The sequence below is a fragment of the Balearica regulorum genome, chromosome 1 (genome assembly GCF_011004875.1).
Source record: "Balearica regulorum gibbericeps isolate bBalReg1 chromosome 1, bBalReg1.pri, whole genome shotgun sequence".
NCBI lineage: Eukaryota > Metazoa > Chordata > Aves > Gruiformes > Gruidae > Balearica > Balearica regulorum.
The window spans coordinates 75,952,977-75,972,758 of record NC_046184.1 but is presented as its reverse complement, the minus strand read 5'-3'; the positions used below and the strand labels follow the sequence as shown (position 1 = coordinate 75,972,758).

At 37.9% G+C, this 19,782-nt stretch overlaps 1 protein-coding gene across 3 annotated transcripts in view; it reads right to left on the bottom strand.

Moving 5' to 3' along the window:
* Positions 1 to 5,311: 5,311 nt before the first annotated feature.
* The window catches only part of BMAL2 (basic helix-loop-helix ARNT like 2), a 38,628-nt gene continuing 24,157 nt past the window's right edge, over positions 5,312 to 19,782 (bottom strand). For all 3 annotated transcript variants that reach the window (XM_075759301.1, XM_075759310.1, XM_075759317.1), the window contains exons 11-17: positions 19,145 to 19,251; positions 18,417 to 18,567; positions 17,139 to 17,194; positions 16,225 to 16,333; positions 10,550 to 10,637; positions 8,735 to 8,843; positions 5,312 to 7,441 (exon numbers count right to left, since the gene is read on the bottom strand). In XM_075759301.1, the coding sequence (XP_075615416.1) occupies positions 7,305 to 7,441; positions 8,735 to 8,843; positions 10,550 to 10,637; positions 16,225 to 16,333; positions 17,139 to 17,194; positions 18,417 to 18,567; positions 19,145 to 19,251 (757 nt within the window). In that variant the 3' untranslated portion in view covers positions 5,312 to 7,304. The remainder of the gene's footprint in view (positions 7,442 to 8,734; positions 8,844 to 10,549; positions 10,638 to 16,224; positions 16,334 to 17,138; positions 17,195 to 18,416; positions 18,568 to 19,144; positions 19,252 to 19,782) is intronic.

Genomic DNA, 19,782 nt, shown 5'->3' with positions numbered 1-19,782 from the left:
GGGAGGGATGCCATCCAGAGGGACCTTGACAGGCTGGAGAGGTGGGCCCATGTGAACCACATGAAGTTCAACAAGGCCAAGTGCAAGGTCCTGCACGTGGGCTGGGGCAATCCCAAATACAACTACAGGCTCAGTGGAGAATGGATTCGGAGTAGCCCTGAGGAGAAGGACTTGGGGGTATTGATTGATGGGAAGCTCAACATGAGCCGGCAGTGTGCGCTTGCAGCCCAGAAAGACAACCGTGTCCTGGGCTGCATCAAAAGAGGTGTGACCAGCAGGTCGAGGGAGGTGATCCTGCCCCTCTACTCTGCTCTTGTGAGACCCCACCTGGAGTACTGCGTCCAGCTCTGGGGGCCCCAGTACAGGAGAGACATGGAGCTGTTGGAGCAAGTCCAGAGGAGGGCTAGGAAGCTGATCAGAGGGCTGGAGCACCTCTCCTATGAGGACAGGCTGAGAGAGTTGGGGTTGTTCAGCCTGGAGAAGAGAAGGCTCTGGGGAGACCTTATAGCAGCCTTCCAGTACCTGAAGGGGGCCTACAAGAAAGCTGGAGAGGGACTGTTTACAAGGGCACTGGATTGATAGGACAAGGGGTAATGGCCTTAAGCTGCAGGAGGGTAGATTTAGGCTAGATATTAGGAGGAAATTTTTTACTGTGAGGGTGGTGAGGCACTGGAACAGGTTTTTCAGAGAAGTTGTGGATGCCTCCATACCTGGAAGTGTTCAAGGCCAGGTTGGATGGGGCTTTGGGCAACCTGGTCGAGTGGAGGGTCCCTGCCTGCAGCAGGGGGCTTGGAATTAGATGATCTTGAAGGTCCCTTCCCACCCAAACATTCTATGATTTTTTTTTTTTTTTTAAATATGTATTTTTCCTGCAACTTGATCTGGAGTTTCACTCCATTTGATCTTTCTGTTTATCTGCAAACTCCCACAACATTGGAGCATGTCCCATGGCTTTCTACCAAAGCAACTGTAAGAACTGTGGAGTAATGACCTCTGATTTCTGAGATACACAACACATGTTTTTATACTGTAAACTTCGAATTCCTTACAGAACTTGGATACAAATTGCCCCCAAGAGTTAAAACATACCACAGGAAACTAAATACAGGGTTTTTTTTGAAAAGACTATCTGGAAGCATGCTGTAAATTACTGTAATAAACCACAAGCAAGACAGCTCTGAAGAACTGTATGATTTAAAAAGTTTTAAAGCTGGGGGTTCATAAAGGGGCACTGTCATAAAACCCGAAGAATTTATGAGTAGTGCAGAGACAGAAGGTAAGAAATGACTCTTTGCTGTCTCTTCCAGTACCAGAAGCAGCAATCCACAAACGAAGTAGGAATCTGCAGATGAAGCTAGCAGGAGCCAGAACAGAGAAAACTGGCTCTTCCTCAATGGGGAGGTGGTCCATGGCACTCCCTGTTAAAGGAAGCTGCGGATACAAGTAGTTTCCAAGGGGTTAATGGAGAGGTGGTCAGACAGACACACTTGGAACAGACAGCCCTCAGGGTTTACCAAATGGACAAACCAAATCAAGCTCTGGAAATCCGCTGAGTGGAAAGCGGTTGAAGCAGCTGCTCCACTTACCCTATTCTTAACTGTCTTTAGGAGTCAGCTCATGTCCACTGCTGCCCACAGCAGAACGAGTCGTGTGAAACACCGTAGCTGCTCTTCACGTTCCACACAGAATGAAGCGCAGCCAGCCTGGAGCTCTTCAGAACAAGTGCTTAGCAGCTGACTGTATCTTGCCGAAACAAGAGTTCACTTGCCTGTTTTTTTGTTTTGTTTTGGTGGATTGGTTTTGTTTGTTTTCTATTGTTGGGTTTTTTGGAGGTTTTGTGGGGTTTTTTTAAAGAGATTTACCACGTCTTTAATGATAACAAAAACATTACCTGATACTGAAACGATATTTGTCCAGAAAAAAAGAGTATTCATTAAGACCTTGCAAATCAAATGTATATAAAGTATGAGGGATTAACAAACCAATTTGCTTATCAAATTTTGACAAGACAAAGTCTAAGGATGGAACCACTCCTGTCAAAGAATTTTTATCAACTAATCTTAAATTATTTTGTCCAAGCACTGAAGTCTCAGGGTGATATCATATAGAAGACAATACTGCTATCCATAAGATTTACGGAAGAAGCAATCTTTGAAGTCAGATTTCTTGTTTAAAAGCATTACGTATTACCTGAGACGTTGTATTGTGCAAAGTTCTGCTGTTCACTTTACAATCCTTTCTAGAAACATGCTGATATACTTCATTGTTACAAAAGAGTCCATTAATTCTGTTACTTTCTCTCAGTTGTACCAAAGTTCCCTAAGTTTTGTAGGATAGATTACTGATGGCAGTCACATACACTTGGGATCTGCAAATGCTGGGAAGAAAACTTTTACTATCCAGAGCCAAGCATTGCGAGAGCAACAAACAAGGAAGATCTTTCCCACAAAACTTTTTATGATTTCCAAAGATTGTGTGTTTATTTCTAGAGGTTTTGACATGAAAACAAGTGAAGGATAAAAACTTAAGTGTAGTAACTGCCCATATATGTGAACCAGGCATACTGAGGTACTTTATTCCCTTTTCTCTCCCATTTAAAAAAAGCACTTCACAAAAGCTGACACACGATCTCAGGGCCTTAATTGGTTGGTTAGTTTGCTTTTATTCCCCAGTGTAACAGGCTGGTATAGCTGGGCAGCAGTTCCACAGGACCTTGAATAAAACAGCTATGGAGACAGGATCCGCACCAGTAAAATCGGCTACTTCCGAGGGATGGGAGAATTTTTGAAATGTCTTTTCCTCACCAGGAAGACAGGAAGTTTCTGAAAGCAATTAAGGCAGAAACAACCCAGAAACTTTAGTCATGACAGCCATCTGTCACGGTAAAAGGGAGCTATCTATATGAACCTTCTAGAAATGAGGTGTACACAGAATGTGCCACAGCAGAAGTCGTCATATTTCAGCAGGTCATCCACCACTCCACTTGCCTGTTTTCCTGGATCGTCTTAATTCTGCTGCTCTGAAACATGGTTTTATATCTTTTAACCTGCAAGAACCTCTAACCCCAGGTATCTTCTTGACCTCCATATTTGTATAGAACAAAGTAATTCTCATTAGGGATGGGGAACAAAAGGATTTGTCTGAAGATGATCATAAGTGGCACAGAGCTTTCCAGCTGAGGATTACTTCCTTGAATTCCATGACATTTTATGAATTCGCATGATATATGTCAACCTACAGAAAGGAAGCAAAAGACCAAGTGGAAGAGGCCAGACGCCAGGGTTTGGGGAGAAGTGGCATCACTTGTACAAGAATAAATTCTTCATTTCAGTTTGGATCACAAACAGGAACACACTACTGTCAGTAACCACCAAAATGACTAATGTTAGCCTCTTGTGCTTGTGATTAAACCAAATTTTTCCAATGCTCTAAAAAAAGCATAAGATCCACAGAAAATGTCCAGAACTACAACGCACCATGGGAAAGAAACACAGACTGAAGCCCTGCGTTAGACCCAAGCGATAGCACTTGACTAAACTCTCCAAGGGAATCCCAACAATCAATTACACCCAGAAGAGCACAGAAAGGATCCCCCCTGCCCCTGCAACAACTGCCAAATATTCTTATAGGAAATGCAAAAGTTAAGGCTTAATATATTGATGTCTTCATGATTCACCACTGCAAGCCATAATGGCATTCTGAAGCACAGGTTTAACCCCGTGTGCCACACAGCCACCTGGGCCTTCCTGCAGTCTGCCTCTACTCTGACTCAGGCTGGCGATAGCCAACTATCACCCTCCACCCAGCCAGACCCCTTTCTCCTTCAAACAATGCCCAGATGGCGTTTGTCTCCACTACACTCTCATTTCCTTCTCCTCATGCTGAAAAGAATTCTCTCATGTTTTCCTGTCGACACAGGAACTGGTTTCCCAAATAAGCTGCTGCTTAAATCAGAACTCCTCTCCCATCAAGATTTTCTTATCTTTAACTCTGTACAGCCTGCAGTAACAAATTAATTGACCCATCTCCAAGCACAACCGCAGTAACTAATAAGGCTTTTAAGAGCCTGTTGACACCTGCTTTATCACTTACCTTACCTACCCACGGCAAGGCTGTGGGAGAATCATATCCACGTACTCCGTTTGCTTCTGATGAAACGGGCTCTCTCAGGTACAGCCTACAGGCACCTGCCTTTCCAGAGACGGCTGCAAATAAGCTGCAAATAAGCTGCAACATCAGGGGTTTTAGTACCTAGAAAATGCACGTTAGTTTGGATTACAAAGTTACCTCAGCCAGGGAGTATCATCTTGAGCTACCAAAATCCACATTAGTTCAACCTCCCCATTTATATCTTTAGGGGAGGAGACTGGGATCTGAAAGCATGAGTAATTTGTATCTAACTTCAGTATTAGGTAGAATTGTCAGCAGTGCATCAAAATAACATTTTATTGACCCGATTTAACCACATCCTCTGATAACCTGCACCATGCTGTCCCGGTTTTCGGCTGGGATAGAGTTAACATTCACAAGAAGCTGGGAGGGGACACAGCCAGGACAGCTGACACAAACTGACCAAAGGGATATCCCATACCATATGACGTCATGCCCAGTATATAAGGGGGGAGCAGGCCAGGGAGGAGGGGTTGCTGCTGGGGACATGTTAGGCATCAGGTTCCATGCGGTGAGCAAATTGTGTTGTGTATCACCTGCTTTGTATATTCTAAGTACTGTTGTTATTTTCCTCTCCCTTTGCTGTCCCAGTAACCTGTCCTTAGCCCAACCCAACAGTTTTACCTTTTTCTTCCACTTCTCCTCCCCATCTCACCAGGCAGGGAGGGGTGAGCGAGTGGCCACATGGTGCTCAACTGCCAACTGGGGCTAAACCACGACACGTGCCAAGAAAAAAACCTCTCCATCTCTTACTAGAATTGTATTGCTACAGGAACAGAAACAAGCACATGCTATCTCAACTGTATTCAAAAATCTGTATTAATTTTATCACAAATATTTACAATTGACACTTTTTCTTGTAAGAGTGCTTTAAACCAGAGAAAAAAATAATCACAAATCGTAAAGAGAGAATCTAATAAATGAATTAAGAGCCATGATATTGATCACTGACTGCAAAAGACTCAAAGTTACAGTTTTGGTTTTATTTTTTTAGGGAAATCCACAGAGAATCCAAAAATAGTGGTTTGATTCTAGATCATTATATAAATCTTGTGAAAGAATTCATATGCTCCTTCAATAACAACATCTGCACCATTTTCAAACTAATTCAGTTAAAAAAAGAAGTACGTTGAGGAAAGTCTGTGTAATTTTAAGTTATTTATTTACTCATTTAGCAGTGTTAGCTACAGTATTTCTTGTTTTATTTAGAATTTATTTTTACCTTAATGCTCAAAAGCTTAGAAAAGAGAAAATGCATTTTACAATGGCAAAAATTGAAATTCTCAAATTTCATTTATATAAATAGAATCCTATCAACTCTTAGAAAGTGCCTCTTTTACTCACTTTGCTCCATGATACAGCTCAAAATTAACCTTTTGTGAAGAAACAGAACAGTTTATTCTAATAAAGCTAGAGAACAGATAATTTTGGCCCCATGTCTGTAAGAAAAAAAATTGAATACAGGAAACCACCTGCAAGTTCAATGCAAAAAACCTACAGACTCTTAAAAAAATAATTAATCCAACAAGCTGTTTTAGAAAATCTGGACAAGATGTCACCAAAACAATTCATCATTTGCAAAATGATTCATATCTATAAGACACAAAGGTGCTCTTGTCAAAGCATGGGAAGTCAATGCATGCCAAGACGCTGTGTTCATTCAGGAAAGGGCAGTTATCCAACAGTAGACGTGGGACATCTAGTGGCTCCTGCAGCTCTTTGTTCACACACTTCAGCCTTCGTTTGGAAAAAGATGTGAAACAGGCTGCTGCCTACTGCTCACCTTTAGTCTTAAAACAAATGCTGTAGTGCTTTTGGTAGTACCCAGGTTTAAATGTCTGTATTAAAAATATGCATACATATCAAGTATCTTCAAATGCTTTCCTTTTGTTACCCAAATAATAAAAAAAAATCCACAGGAAAAAAATATGCTTTTATGATATATAATTGATGCAAAAAATTGTCTAAACCTTTAATACCAGAGATAAAAAGAATCACTTTATATATTAATGCTATATTGTTCTAATACAACCTACTAAGTGCCATGTCCTTGAGTAATTTGCTGAAACTGGGATACAATTCTTGCAAGAGCCATCCCCCCAAAAAATCACCCTATATAGCATTGACTTACAGACAGCACTATATTACACAAACGTTTTAAAAAGTCACAGACTCAAGCAATAGAAAAATCACCCTACTATCTCCAAAAACATAGAGACTATAAAAGATACTATAGAATTTTAACATTTTTTCTCTAATAGACAGTGCAAGCCTCACTCTGGAACCAAAGACAATCTATCCCAGCTTCTCTAGTTCATAAATAACCTGTGATGAGACCAAATTGCTTTATTACAGCTATAGCATTACTTTTCTTAGGTTCTATGCACTGCCCCTCTACTAATACATTACAAATAATACAAAATAGTAAATTAAGATTTCGTTGCTCTTTTCTTATACCCTTATCATATTTGTGCACTGGGGAAGTGACTTTTTCTCAAAACATTCTCTTCTGATTGTTACGGTGATCTAATTCAAATTGTTGTTCCCAGAACTGTATGCTTTGTTTTCACTTTTGACTACAAAAATTGCACTTCTGAAAAGGGTAAGGAATCACAAACTGCATCATTTGAGAATTACAATACCTTATTTTACAACTGTAGTGTGTGCAAATCATCACTTCAATGAAATTGAATAGTTACAAATATTCTTAAACTATGTAAGTACAGAAGGTTCTACAGAAAGTAACATGGAAAATCAATATTCTACCATTTGGAACAAAAACAATAAATAAAAGTTTAAGTATTAAAACTAAGAAAAAAATATTCCTGTACATTGTACAGTACCTTTTGGTTAAAGCTTCTTAGCAAAAATATAGTCATGTGTTTTAAGCTTTCCAGTTACAGATGGTTCAATATTAAAATTTCAAGGTTTCCCTATCATGAAAAAAATATTGCATTTTTCCATAGGTGCAGCAGAATCTGTCCCTCTCTGAACAAGGCTTCAGTCTTTAAAAATATATAGATAGCAAGTATGAATTCAAATGAAACATTAAAAAAATTATAATACAGTACTGAGGATGTACGGTTGTTGTGCATTACTGATTTTACATTCCTTCTTATTTTGAAAAAGCAAAACTAGAGAGCCCACTGTATATCACTGAGTTCAGCTGGATCCCCAAGTCCTCCATCAGCTTCCAAGTAATTCATAAGAGCCGTCATAGCAGTGTCATCATTTTCACATATTGCATCAAAGTCCAGCTGAGGATTACCACCTATAAAATTGTTACAACATTAACGTATGCAATACTAAGCATTAAGAATATGGTAACTTTCCACAACATATTTGTTTTTAAACAGCACTTTCCTTTGAAATCAAAGCAACATTTACATATAAACATTAAAAAAAACCCAACACACCCAAGTTATTGAAATAATGGCTGCCTGCAGGCAGCTATAAGGACACACATAACTTAAGTCGACTTAAGTCTTGCCAATCCATTGGGCTACCTCCAACTGCTTATAAAACTTGTATCCATGCAGTGAAGTTCATGCCACTGTAGTAGAAAACTGCTTTCTACTTTATGTCACCTTAGTGGAAAACAAAATCATGTACCTGAATTCTCATCTGATGTACTATGCTGGATGAACTACTGAAACCTTATCAGTTACTATGTGTTAGCTCTATAAATCAAGGCTATACCCTTGCCTTTAACAACAGTAAGGTAAAATGCTTTAGCTCAAATATCAATGAAAAACATTTCCTTGCATTATCTTGGATAAATGCTGTTGTTTTTTTTTTTTTTCCCTAAATCTTTATTTGAGGATTAGCTTTTTTTTCCCCCTTTGTGTGGGTTTTTTTTAAAATATAAAAGTCTCATAGCTAAACTGGAAAGGTGTTATAGGTTATAAATAAATAAATAAAGCGTAGTAACTGAAATAAAGGGAGAATGAAAAATTCTAAGACATGAAATACAGGATAAGCATAAACATTGCTTTTATAGCACTTTGCCTCTTATGATAAAAATAATACAATGGCATTCTCTTCTTACAGGGTCAGGGAATCCTCTATCCAGACACACTGCTGCCTTAAAAAAATATTTTTTTTCCTTTCCCTTCCTTCGAACACGCACTTTCTGAAACATGACTACCCTTTGTGTTGAGTATTCATAGCTTGCAGTTAAGAAAGAGTTAAAGTGCTAAAAGGATAATAGTTCACAAATTACAACCAGTTCCCTTACATTGCACTGAAATACTTTTCCTTACCCATCTCTCTTTTTCTGGAGAGAGAGCAAATGAGTACCTAATTAAAACTGTGGCATGCAAGAATGAATGGTAAACTTCTGTAACAGGATGTTATTTTTGTCATGAGATTCAATCACTGATCAAATTTTGCTGTTTGCCTTGAGCAATAACAGATCTGTTTTAAGAGTCCTCTTCAGACAGTCAGCCAAATCTCTTTACAATTTATACATGGTTGTACAGTGCTGCACTCAAAAATTACACCATTTATCAGAAATGTCTTTCCCCGCAACCCCCAAAATATCCACAAGAGAAATAAAGCTTACTGAGGAGAGGTTCATTATTGGGAAATGGAATAGCACCCTGGTTTTGTTCTGAAGTCTCTAGAACTTCTGTTTCTGAAGGACATAACTGAATCAACTCTTTATTTGGCACCTGAAAGAACAGTAGTAGTAAAAGGGACACAATTAAATCCTAAATTTAGTCACAATTATTACATTATAGAAACATTATAAATTGCTGTCAAAGTATTAAGAAATAAATAAATGAAAAATATGTATCAACAGGCAGATCTAGTGCATTTAAAAATATTTTTTTTCACAAGTTCACAGAGCACTGGACTTGGCTTAAATAAAAGGTGTTACTTACACATCTGTCAAAGGTACTTCACAGTGATGGCATCTGCTTTATTGAGGGTCTAATTCAATATTCAGCAAATAAATCCAGCACAACAAATTGTACTGGCATATATTTTCCATGTCTAGTACCATAAACTACAAATTCCCAGTGACATCATGTTTGTCAATGTCAACACATTCTAGCTAAAAGATAAAAAAAAGACACTCATACCTCCCATGTTTTATATGCATTGAACTATATGAATTACAAACTTGTATCTTTTCTATTATTTTGCATCTTGTTACCATCATGATAAAAACCTAAGTAGTTTTAAATTACTTTTTGCACTTTGGAAAAATGAGGCTAGCAACAATAGAGATGGAAGTCATCCTAACCCAAATGTATTAGAAAAAAAAAAAACACTGTGGGTTCCCCCCCGCCCCCCCGCTCATTTATTTCATGTAACACATACATGCAATTTAGCAGGATAGATTTCTTGGGTTGCCTGACTTGTGTATGTTCTACTAGGAAATTAATAAAGTTGAAATGCTTTACAAAAGCATTTTATGAACAAATGGGATACCAAAGCACAGACTAAAGAAAAACCTTTAATGAATTCAACGAAGTTATCCTGATGCTGCATGATTTAGAGAGTTTGGTATGTATAAGTCAACCAACTCTTAGGGAGAAAGACCTGCAGTAAGGCAGGGAAGAAGTCATCCTAAAAAAGGGAGGAAGCCAAAACAATCCCTAGTGTAGAATAGTATCGTTAGGAAATGAAAATTGCAATGGGAAGATAAACTGTCTTTAAATGGAAAGACATTTACATTCAAGAAGTGCTGATGGAGAATTAAATGTTAGTTCATCCAGTGTACAATATACAACACACAATATACTTAGGTAAAAAATATGTTAGCTGTTCCACAGCTATGGTCAGTAACTATGATAGTTATAGTTTGTGGTGCTACCGGCACTACTAGTTTGGAAACCAACATATTCTATCAATTTTCAGAAGACTTCTGAAATACCTTCAAAGTAAAAATTTTAAACATTTCAAACATACAGTATAGATTTTTAAAAGGGTCTTCAAGTGAGTGAAAACAAGAACTGGAATTTTATTTAGATTGTCAAACTGAACAGGTGGAAAAACTTTCACTCTCTGACAGTTATTTAACAAAAGTTTTAATGCAATTCCAAATCCAGAAGAGTCCTCACCACATGAATCACACTCAAATTTAGCATATTTGTAGTGCTTCAGCAGAGATCGTAATAATTGAGTGGAGACTGCAGTCCTCAGCCTCAGGAACAGACCCTTAAGGCTTGAACTGATGCCCCTGTAAATGAGGTTGGAACTTCTGCTGCTGTCACATTTCTCAAAAGACTTTCATAGCTGCCAGGTAACTGGCAATACCTTACACATTCTCTCACAAAAACACAAGACAGGGTAATTTGGTTCAAAACATAGGCTTTGAGCTGACATTAACCTTTTACTTTTAGATTTTTACAGGCAGTGACATACTCACATTGCTGCAGTTTACAGTTAAAGCTGGAGAAGGTGACTTTCTCAAGAGATGCGATGGGCTTAACTCCCCAGGTGGTGAAGAATGCAACCTGAAATTGTATATGTTCAGTTGATTTACCAAGTCATATTGATCATAAACTGAAAAATAGCCTATGTGTCACAGAACCCACCAGACCTCCGCTGTGACGAAGCACAAGCCAGCTAATCTGAGACTAAATTCTCCTGCTCCAAGTTTTGATAACACAAAAAGCAGAGGAGGTCATAATTACTTGAGCACGCTTATTTTTCTGTTGAATCACCAGCACTGACAGACCAAAGAGTAACAGGTTTCAGAATTATGCACACTGGGACAAATAGGTACATTTCAAATACACAAGGAATATAGACAACATAAGGAAGTTCCGCTAAATGGTGAAAACAATGCATCCTTCTAATGCTCCCTCTACTATTATTTGGTTACACCTGTCTTTCCATATTTTCATAAAATTTGAACTAAAGACTGCTTGATTGTTACCAGAATTCTTTGAGACACTGCTCATCCTCCCTCACCAAACATGTCAGATATGAAACTAACAGTGAAAATGTCATAGCAGGGCCCTTTGGACAGCTTGCTCCCATCTCTACCCGCTCTTCCTGACTCCCAAAGCACCAGGCCATAGAAGAATGGGGTACTCTGGATGTTTCTGTTTCCGTCACTTCCTCAGATCCAAAACATAATAAGGGATTGGAGAAAAGATAGAAAATGGGTGAATAAATAGCCTATCTTAAATAAGTCGAGTTATTTGTGTGGAATATTTGTTAGTTCCCTACATTTCGATATCCAGTGTGCCATCTGATAAGAAGCACTGCCATGTCTAAAAGCTGGGACAGAAACTCCAGTTTGAACAGATTTATAGCACTGGTGTAACTGAAATGATCATTCATCAGATGCTAATTCAATTCAGATATGCTTGCAAATAGAGCCGTAGCCATAGTCCTGACATTTTTAAAAATACTTGGTGATGCCTGATGCACAGCTTGAGAACCATCTGTGTCTTTACTGACATTAAAAAAACGCAGAGAGCATATTCAGGTAGTAAATGCACCCATCCTATTGAATTATGTTTGCAGTCACAAAGGTACTTGATGAAAGCCAGCTGGTGTTAGCCTCTGTTGATCACTTTTGTCTAATTTTGATTGTCTCGGAGTGTGCAAGATAGTAACTTGATTTCATACAAAAGAAAAATGAAGAAATAGCATGAAGTTGCACTCTTCAGCTGGAAAGAAATAAGTGTTGTTCTCAGTAACGATTCTGGAAAAGTGAACTACATCTGGGTGCAAGCAACTATATCCAAACATCTCCAGAAACATTCAGTTGTTACTGATGAGGCCTTCAATGGCCAGCTGTATTTGTGAACACCTCTGCCTCTTACACAGATAAAAACTAGTTTATTTTCACTCAAGATACAGGACTGTAGGATGAATATGATGCCAGAGATCCCAGTTACGCAGCGCAACTGTTCCCTTCCATAGCTGGCTTCTTTACAGGCCTGCCCTTCTTTTGGGCACAGCATTTACCTTATTCTGCATGACTTTGCTCTTAACTAAGTTTTCTTTCACCTGCATAGCAACTTCTTGGGATATTAGTTTCAGCACAAGTTTATTTCTTGATTTCCAGCATCCATGGACAACTAAGATCACTAAAACAAACACACCTGCACAAGACTAAGATGGCTCAGATCACTGTGGCTAACGAAGCTGGCAAGCAAACCATTTTTTCTTTCAAAATCTTGTGACATTCATTCTATTAGATGAGAAGTAAGATGACTGTTCCCAAAGAAAGCAACATAACATTGTTTCATTTACTAAACAGTGTTCAAGATGTGAAGATAACCAGGAAAAACACTAAGTTCAATCAATGAGTTAAGGAACAAGACTACCTGATGTAGCTTCTTGAGGCGTGTCCTCATCACTGCCAGCACTTTCACAAATATTTGTCCTTGAAAGTAGTTCTTTGAATCCAGAACTTGCAGGTTTTTATTTCTCCTAGTAGCCTCACTTTTTAAATTAGAAGCAAGTCTGAACTATCACTGTGATCTTCCTGTAAAGATGTTTTGGTAAGTCAAACAAACTGGGGTAAACATCCTGCTGCCTTAAACTGCTGCTCCATAAAGTAAAGCCACGCTTTACTCATATGATGAAATCAAGACATCTACAAAATGAATCTCTTATAGATAGGGAGGTATGCATCATGAGCTTCAAGCTTACGATAGGCAGAGAGACAGAAAGAAAATCATGCTGGTGTTAATACTATGGAAACTGAACCCTTTAATAAATAAGCTCAATTTCTGTAAGGTTAGAGGGCTAGAAAAATCCATTCTTCCTTTAGGATCAGGAAATAATAAATATTACTCTGAAATATCCTGAAAGAGGCCTCTGTCATACCTGCCTCAACTGTACAGCTGAATTCCATTTAAACAGACTAAAAGAAAATAATCCTGCTCTTACCAAAAAAAAAAAAAAAATCCCTTAAATTGGGGAGATTAATTTAGTACCACAATTTCTTCTCCAAATTCCACAATTCTGTCTATTGTAATGGATTTTTCTGTTTCCTAAGATTAAAACTTTGCTCTCTTCTGACCTGCTGAACTGTCACAGAAGAAGAGTAATGGTTTGGTTTGATCTTCATACAACGCTTGCAAATTTCCCGCTGTTGCTTAGGAAGATACTGCTCCTGAAACTCTTGTGTCTGTAGCAATATGAAGAGAAAGAGCATTGCTTGTGGTTCTTAGAAACGCAAATACCAGAACTTTCAAGGGGTAGCTTTGAAGAAAACTTTCCCAGGAATGCATTCATTCTTTCATCATCCGGCAAGTTTATTATTCATCTACTTAATAAACTGGTTTCCTTAAGCTGATGACATGTATGCTCACATGGATGACCATTTTCAGCAAAGGTCAGGTGATCTCAATCAAGAATATCACATTATGCTGACTGAATCATCTAAAGAGTCAAATGAAGCTCTTGGGTCATGCCTGGATATTAACCATCAAAGATGAGAACTTTTGGCAACTTACTTCAGTCCTCAGAAAGACAGAATAAAAAGTGACTCTCCTTCCCTCTACAGGTGGTACTGATGAGAGGACATTAACAATGGTACTACCAAAATGTAACATCCCATCTTCATTGTTGAGGATATCAATCCTTTTTTTGTTGCTCGTGCTTTTCCCCCTCCTTGCTGGATAATCCCAGCAACCTGCCAATATGCTGTAGGATGGATTTTAATATTGATTTTTTAAGTAGCAATCTTTTCATACCATCACAACTAAAATGTTTATTCTTTTCTTATCTTTCATTGAAAATGAATGATTCCCTGTGCAATTTGACTATTCTAGTAAAGGGATGTGACTTCATCGTTGGCGATTCCAAAACACTGGAAACAGAGTAAGAAACATCTACCACTGTCACTCATCACACTCTTTGGTTCTGACCATGGTTTTTACTGTTTCAGAAAATTAAATACTGCCTTCTGATGAAGAGACAGCTGAGAAGACAACCACATTGTGAAGAGAAGTAATCCTAGACTTCAGCATGGATTTACAAAGGGGAAATTCACACTTAACCAACCTGACAGTCTTCTGCAAGGAGGTGGCTAGCTTGGTGGATAAGGAGATAGCATTGGATGTTATTTACCTTGACTTTAGTAAAGCTTTTCACATCGTTTTGCATAACATCCTCACAGACAAGGTGATGAGTCAGACTACTGTTGAAACAGCAGAAGCTGACTATGGTATGGCACATCAATGTACGTATAGATTGGAGGACAAGAGGCTGGAGTCCAGCCCTGCAAAAAGAGATCGGAGGGGGTTTGGTTGATGGTAAGCTCAATGTAAGTCAACGATGTGCCCTGGTGGCCAAGAGGAATAATGCTATCCTGGGGTGCATTAAGCACAGTATAGCTAACTCGTGAAAAGAGGCGATTGTCCTACTCTAGACACAGCATTGGTGCGGCCTCACCTCGAGTCCTGTGTGCGGTTTTGAGCTCCACAATGTAAGACAGATATAAAAATACAAGAATTTGTCCAAATGAGGGCAAGAAAAATGGTGAAAGGACTAGAAGGCCATAACTTATGAGGAACAGCTGAATATACCAGGTTTCTTCAGCTTAGAGGAGAATGACAGGTAACATCATTGCTGTCTACATCTTCCTTATGAGGGACAACAGAGAAGGAAGTGCTGATGTCGTCTCTCTGGTGTCCAGTTATAGGACATGGGTAACTGTTTAAAGCTGTATCAGGGGAAGATATTAAGAAAAAGATCTTCACTGAGAGGATGGTCAAGCACTGGAACAAGCTCCCCAGGGAAGTGGTCATAACCTCAAGCCTGTCAGTGGTCAAGAAATGTTTGGGCAACACTCTTAGATATATGGTTTAACTTTTAGGTTGCCAAATGTAGAGCCAGTCGGACTTGATGATCCTGAGTCCCTTCCAACTCAGTACATTCTATGATATGAAACTATTCCTTATACCTCTACCTCTGCTGCCAAAATTGGAGCACTTCTTCTTGGAAGATTTAACATTAATACTCTTTCAGGTCCAGTGGCAAAAGTGCCAGTGGAATGAACTACATGGGACCTCAGAACACACTGCTCTGCAGACATAAAAAAATTTTGGCATTCCTTTACCTGGAACCAGAAGTATAAGATGTAAAATCTGAGGCACGGCTTCATTATCAAAAATAACTGATAACTTGTCCTGTGCTGATAAGATGATAGTACCATTATCCTAAATTTGACTTTAACAAAAGTGTTTGAACCTTCTGATGAAGCCTTAATTCCTGAAAGAGTTGTGACTGAAAACAGACTTTTTCTTTGCATGTGCATCCCAAAGTCCTGGAATTAGCTGGCTCAGAGACTTTATAAAAATGTTCTTAGACAACACATGCTAATACAGTGTGAACTGGCAAAGAGTAATAACCTCTCCCTCTATAAGCAAATCAGGCGCCACTGTGGGTGCACAACACAAAAAATATGTAAGGATATCTTCACATTAAAATTTTGTTTGTTTCTTTCAAATTCCTTGGCTACACTGTGTACCTGCTAAAACTAGTTTTAAAACAGTCAATCTTTAATTAACCATTTGAATCTTGTATGGATTCCCACTTGGAATGACACAGTGAGGGGTTTTTTTAATCTATGGCTGGGTACTGGGAAGGAATTGTGCTATCGCTTTAGTCTATGTTCAGGATAATCAGGAAAGGGACAAGACGGGCTATGAAAGTGCTCCACTGGGGACTGTTTCAAGGAAAGTTTTCCTAGCAGAGTGACACTATCAGAAAAATATAAACACTACTCACAGACAACTGATTTTCCATTCCTGAATGTTTTATCTACCTATTTCAATATTACGTTAAGGAGCTGCATCACAGTGACACTTTTGAAGTCATAGGTAAATAATAATGCATTAATAAACAAAGGAAATTGCATGCCCAGAATAAAACTATTTATCAACACCAGTGATGTGTTCTGCCATGCATGAGACTAACATTAGGTTATAATTGGTATCTCAATGCCACTGCATTATATTTTATACATGTAACACAATTAAAAATGAAACTTGAACAAAGCCCACATAATCATGTATAACTCTTCTCTATGTTTACTTAAAAGCTTAATGTATGATGTTAAGCATTTATTACCTTTGCAATTCTAGTATTTCATTTGCAATTTCGGTTCCTATACTTCCAGCACCAAGAACTGTTCCAGAGGACATTCCAGGTACACTTACTAAAGACTGTTTTACAGCATCTACAGTTAAAAAAACAAAATAAAACCTTAAGTTTGAAGCAGTTTCATTACAGAACAAGGAACAATCCCCTCAAGGATTCATTTTAAAGCAGTTTTTGTTCTATATATCTTATTTTCAGAAATTCAATTATTTTAATTTTCACCCTCGTGGGGGAAGGTGTTGTCTCATTTGAAATGTAAAGATAAGTGAATAATATATTTGTGAAAATTGCTGATGTCCAGTAATGAAATTGGCTCTAATCATTACCACCTCCAGTCTCTCACAGACAATTCAAAACACATGAGAAACAGCCTTGGATTTTTCACAAACTGAAATCAGTTATTAAAAAGAACAATTTCAAGAGCAAAAATAAAAAGCCTTATAGCAAGATGACAAAACAGCATGTAGAAATCAGAATCTATGCATAGCAGAAAAATATTAACAAAATGTATATCAATATCAGTGTAACCCTATATTCTATAGGTAAACTCAGATAAAACAATTGCATTTCTTCAGAAAACCAGGCAAAATATGAAGAGGGTCTGTGACAGAAGCCTAATATCCTATCAACCAAAATCCTAGCTACAGTAGAAGCTGCTAGAAGGAAAAGATATGCCATAAGCTCTTCTGACCACAGTTATGTGAATTATACAAATTAGGACGCTGTGAGTAACTAGAAATTGTCACCAGAAGTAGCTTAAAAAAATATTAATCCTTCCTTGCACAACAACCTAGAATAAAAAAAAAAATCTGAATTGAATAAATCTAAATTGTAATGACTGATCAGGAGATGCACCTATGATAATTGTAAGAAGCAACACTTGCCTTCTGCAGGCTGGGAACCGTGGGGGACCTGTTCTTCAGCTGACTCGTTATGACCTCTGAGATTTAAATAAATAAATAAATAAATAAATAAATACCAAAGAAAAAAAAATCAGCACATTTTTGAAAGGCAAACCCCAGCATATTTACGTTTGATTTCAATAAGTCTTTACTCAGAGTAAAAACTAACATCCTCAAACTAGTAAAAAGAAAAAAGAGAGATTCCTCACGTTTCAATGTTCAATGCTTTGTACTGTTGTTTCTGAAGGTTGAAATACTAATTTCTACTTATTCTCCAAATAAAGAAGAAAGGCCAGTATAGTTGTTTGTGTTCCATGACAAGAGAACAAGGCTACCATTTCTACTCTGGTTAACCGGTCCCTCTCCTAGGAAACAACAGCTACAAGGACAGGTCAGTGGCTACCTTCTGCCAGCAGCTGCTGCCTTTCTTTCCTCTGCTAGAGAGCTGCAGATGCCCAGACCTTCAGGGCAGGCAAAAGTGGCCTTTGGCTGTTGGGCAGCATAGACTGTCTTAACTGCTCTTCTCTGTCTTACTGAGGAAAAAGGACATGGGTAAAATAGGTGGGTGATTTGACTTAAGACATGAACCAGCTACTGAATGGGCAAAAGACCCCCTTGACAATTTGGTTTAATAGAAATAAAGTCCCTTCTCAAAAACCCAGTCACTGGCAAAGATCCTCAGCATCATTGAAACAACCCAAATTATAGCTCCGTTGCAAGGCACTGAGAATGAAAAAGAATTAAAAATAAAGAACGAAGAATTAAACAAACACATTTACTGTTTCACAGGCTCCTCCTTTGCAATGAATTTGGAGACTATCTTTTTATCCTGCCTTGCATTTCTATGATCTCTCAATTATGCTTCTCCACATTCTGACACATGGTAGGTAGGGTAATACTTAAAATTAGGTCATGACACATGAAGTCTTATAAAGCTCAGAAGGAAAAGTAGAACTAACTTCACATTTCCATTTATTCATATCTACTTTTCTTAAAAGATCATTCCTTTAATAAGAAACTCTTCCACTTCATTTTTTCTGCTGGAAATAGCAGTTTTCAGAGTTAAATCCACAACTCAAGCCTGAAATAAAAACAAACGGTAAATGCAAAAACGTGTTCTTCCAGGTTACTCAACCACTTTTTGTGCAGTGCTGGTATTTTCTAGCCTTGTTCTGCTTCTTAAACAGGTTGCTTTCGGTTAATGCTAACTGTAATTAAGACAAAAAAATAACAGGGGAATTCAAATATTGAATTACTTACAATACCACTGTGTTGTTTGATACAATGTACTCCAGTTCTTTGGTCCACGGATTCATGAAACTAAACCACTGACTCTTTAAAGTAACAAAAGTCCCATCTTTTGCTCTAAATTTGTAGGAATTTGTAAATACTTTTTCTTTATTCTGCAACACTAGATAAGAAAGGAAAGTTGTAATCACCGTATTTATACTTCGAAAGATAAAAGTTTTAAAAAATAATCTGTTTTATAGCATCATAAAACACAAATGTTTTTGATGGCCAGAAATACAGTTAAATGCCAGAACAACTGACGGGACAGGACCCCTGCTAAAATCAAACTACAGTTTCAGCAATGTTATTAATCTTAAACTAAAGCCCAAGTTTCTGTAAACCACTAGTAGGGAGACTAGTGACTTGGTGAACTTTCATAATCGGTGTCTTTAATTACATGATTAGGCACATTTGCTCTTCAGGACTCCTTCCTCATTCTTATAAAGAACTCAAGCATGCATTAAGATTATTCCCTTGCGATTAAAGCACTGCACCAAGATACAAGACAACAGAAGTTTCTCCTTGCTTTTATTACGAGGTTTGTGTGGGCATGTCTTAATGCAGATGTAGAAAAGGACAATGCTAAGATTGTTTAATTTCATTAATTCTCAGCTTCTGATTTTTTCGTTTGTACTTTTTTTCACACAGCAGTTACATGAAGTTTATATATAAGTCTTGGAGGATTAGTTATTTTGTACCTTCTTTATGTTTTTCAGCTAGATGATTGTGATCATCTTGATGGCAGTACTCGTAACAAGAAGTTCCTAGAAGCTCTTGTGGCAGATACCCTAAAATTGCTGTTGCACTGTTAGAAATAAAAACATGAACTACAGCGGATTCACACAATTGCAAAGCTTGTTTTCTTCAGTATTAGATAGAGCAGAAAATTAGTATCTAAAGAAATAGATGCCTGTGTTCATGTTTGGGAAAAAGATATAACGTTAAGATAGCTCTAAAACAACAGGAAATATTATTCACTGCAAATTATCCATTTGGAATGAATGACAATTCAAAGACAAAATAACAGCATTTAAACATGCAAACACATGAACACACAAAATATTCATGATCATCAGTTGTTCCTATTAGCCAATCAGGGTACTGGTCATGTCATTCAAAAAATTTAGTAGTTAAGTTTTGCTCTGCCACTTTAAGGAATATGTTTAAGTGACACTTTTAGATGAATGGCAAGATGCCTGAAAGCAATAAAAAGCTTCCAGTGACAATAATGAAATTCAAAATGCAAAGTGGTAACTCAGTCTTTAGAAAGTTCAGAGAATAGGAACTTTGCTTTCACTTCTAATGAAATAATTTGGTAGCTCATTTAGATATAACA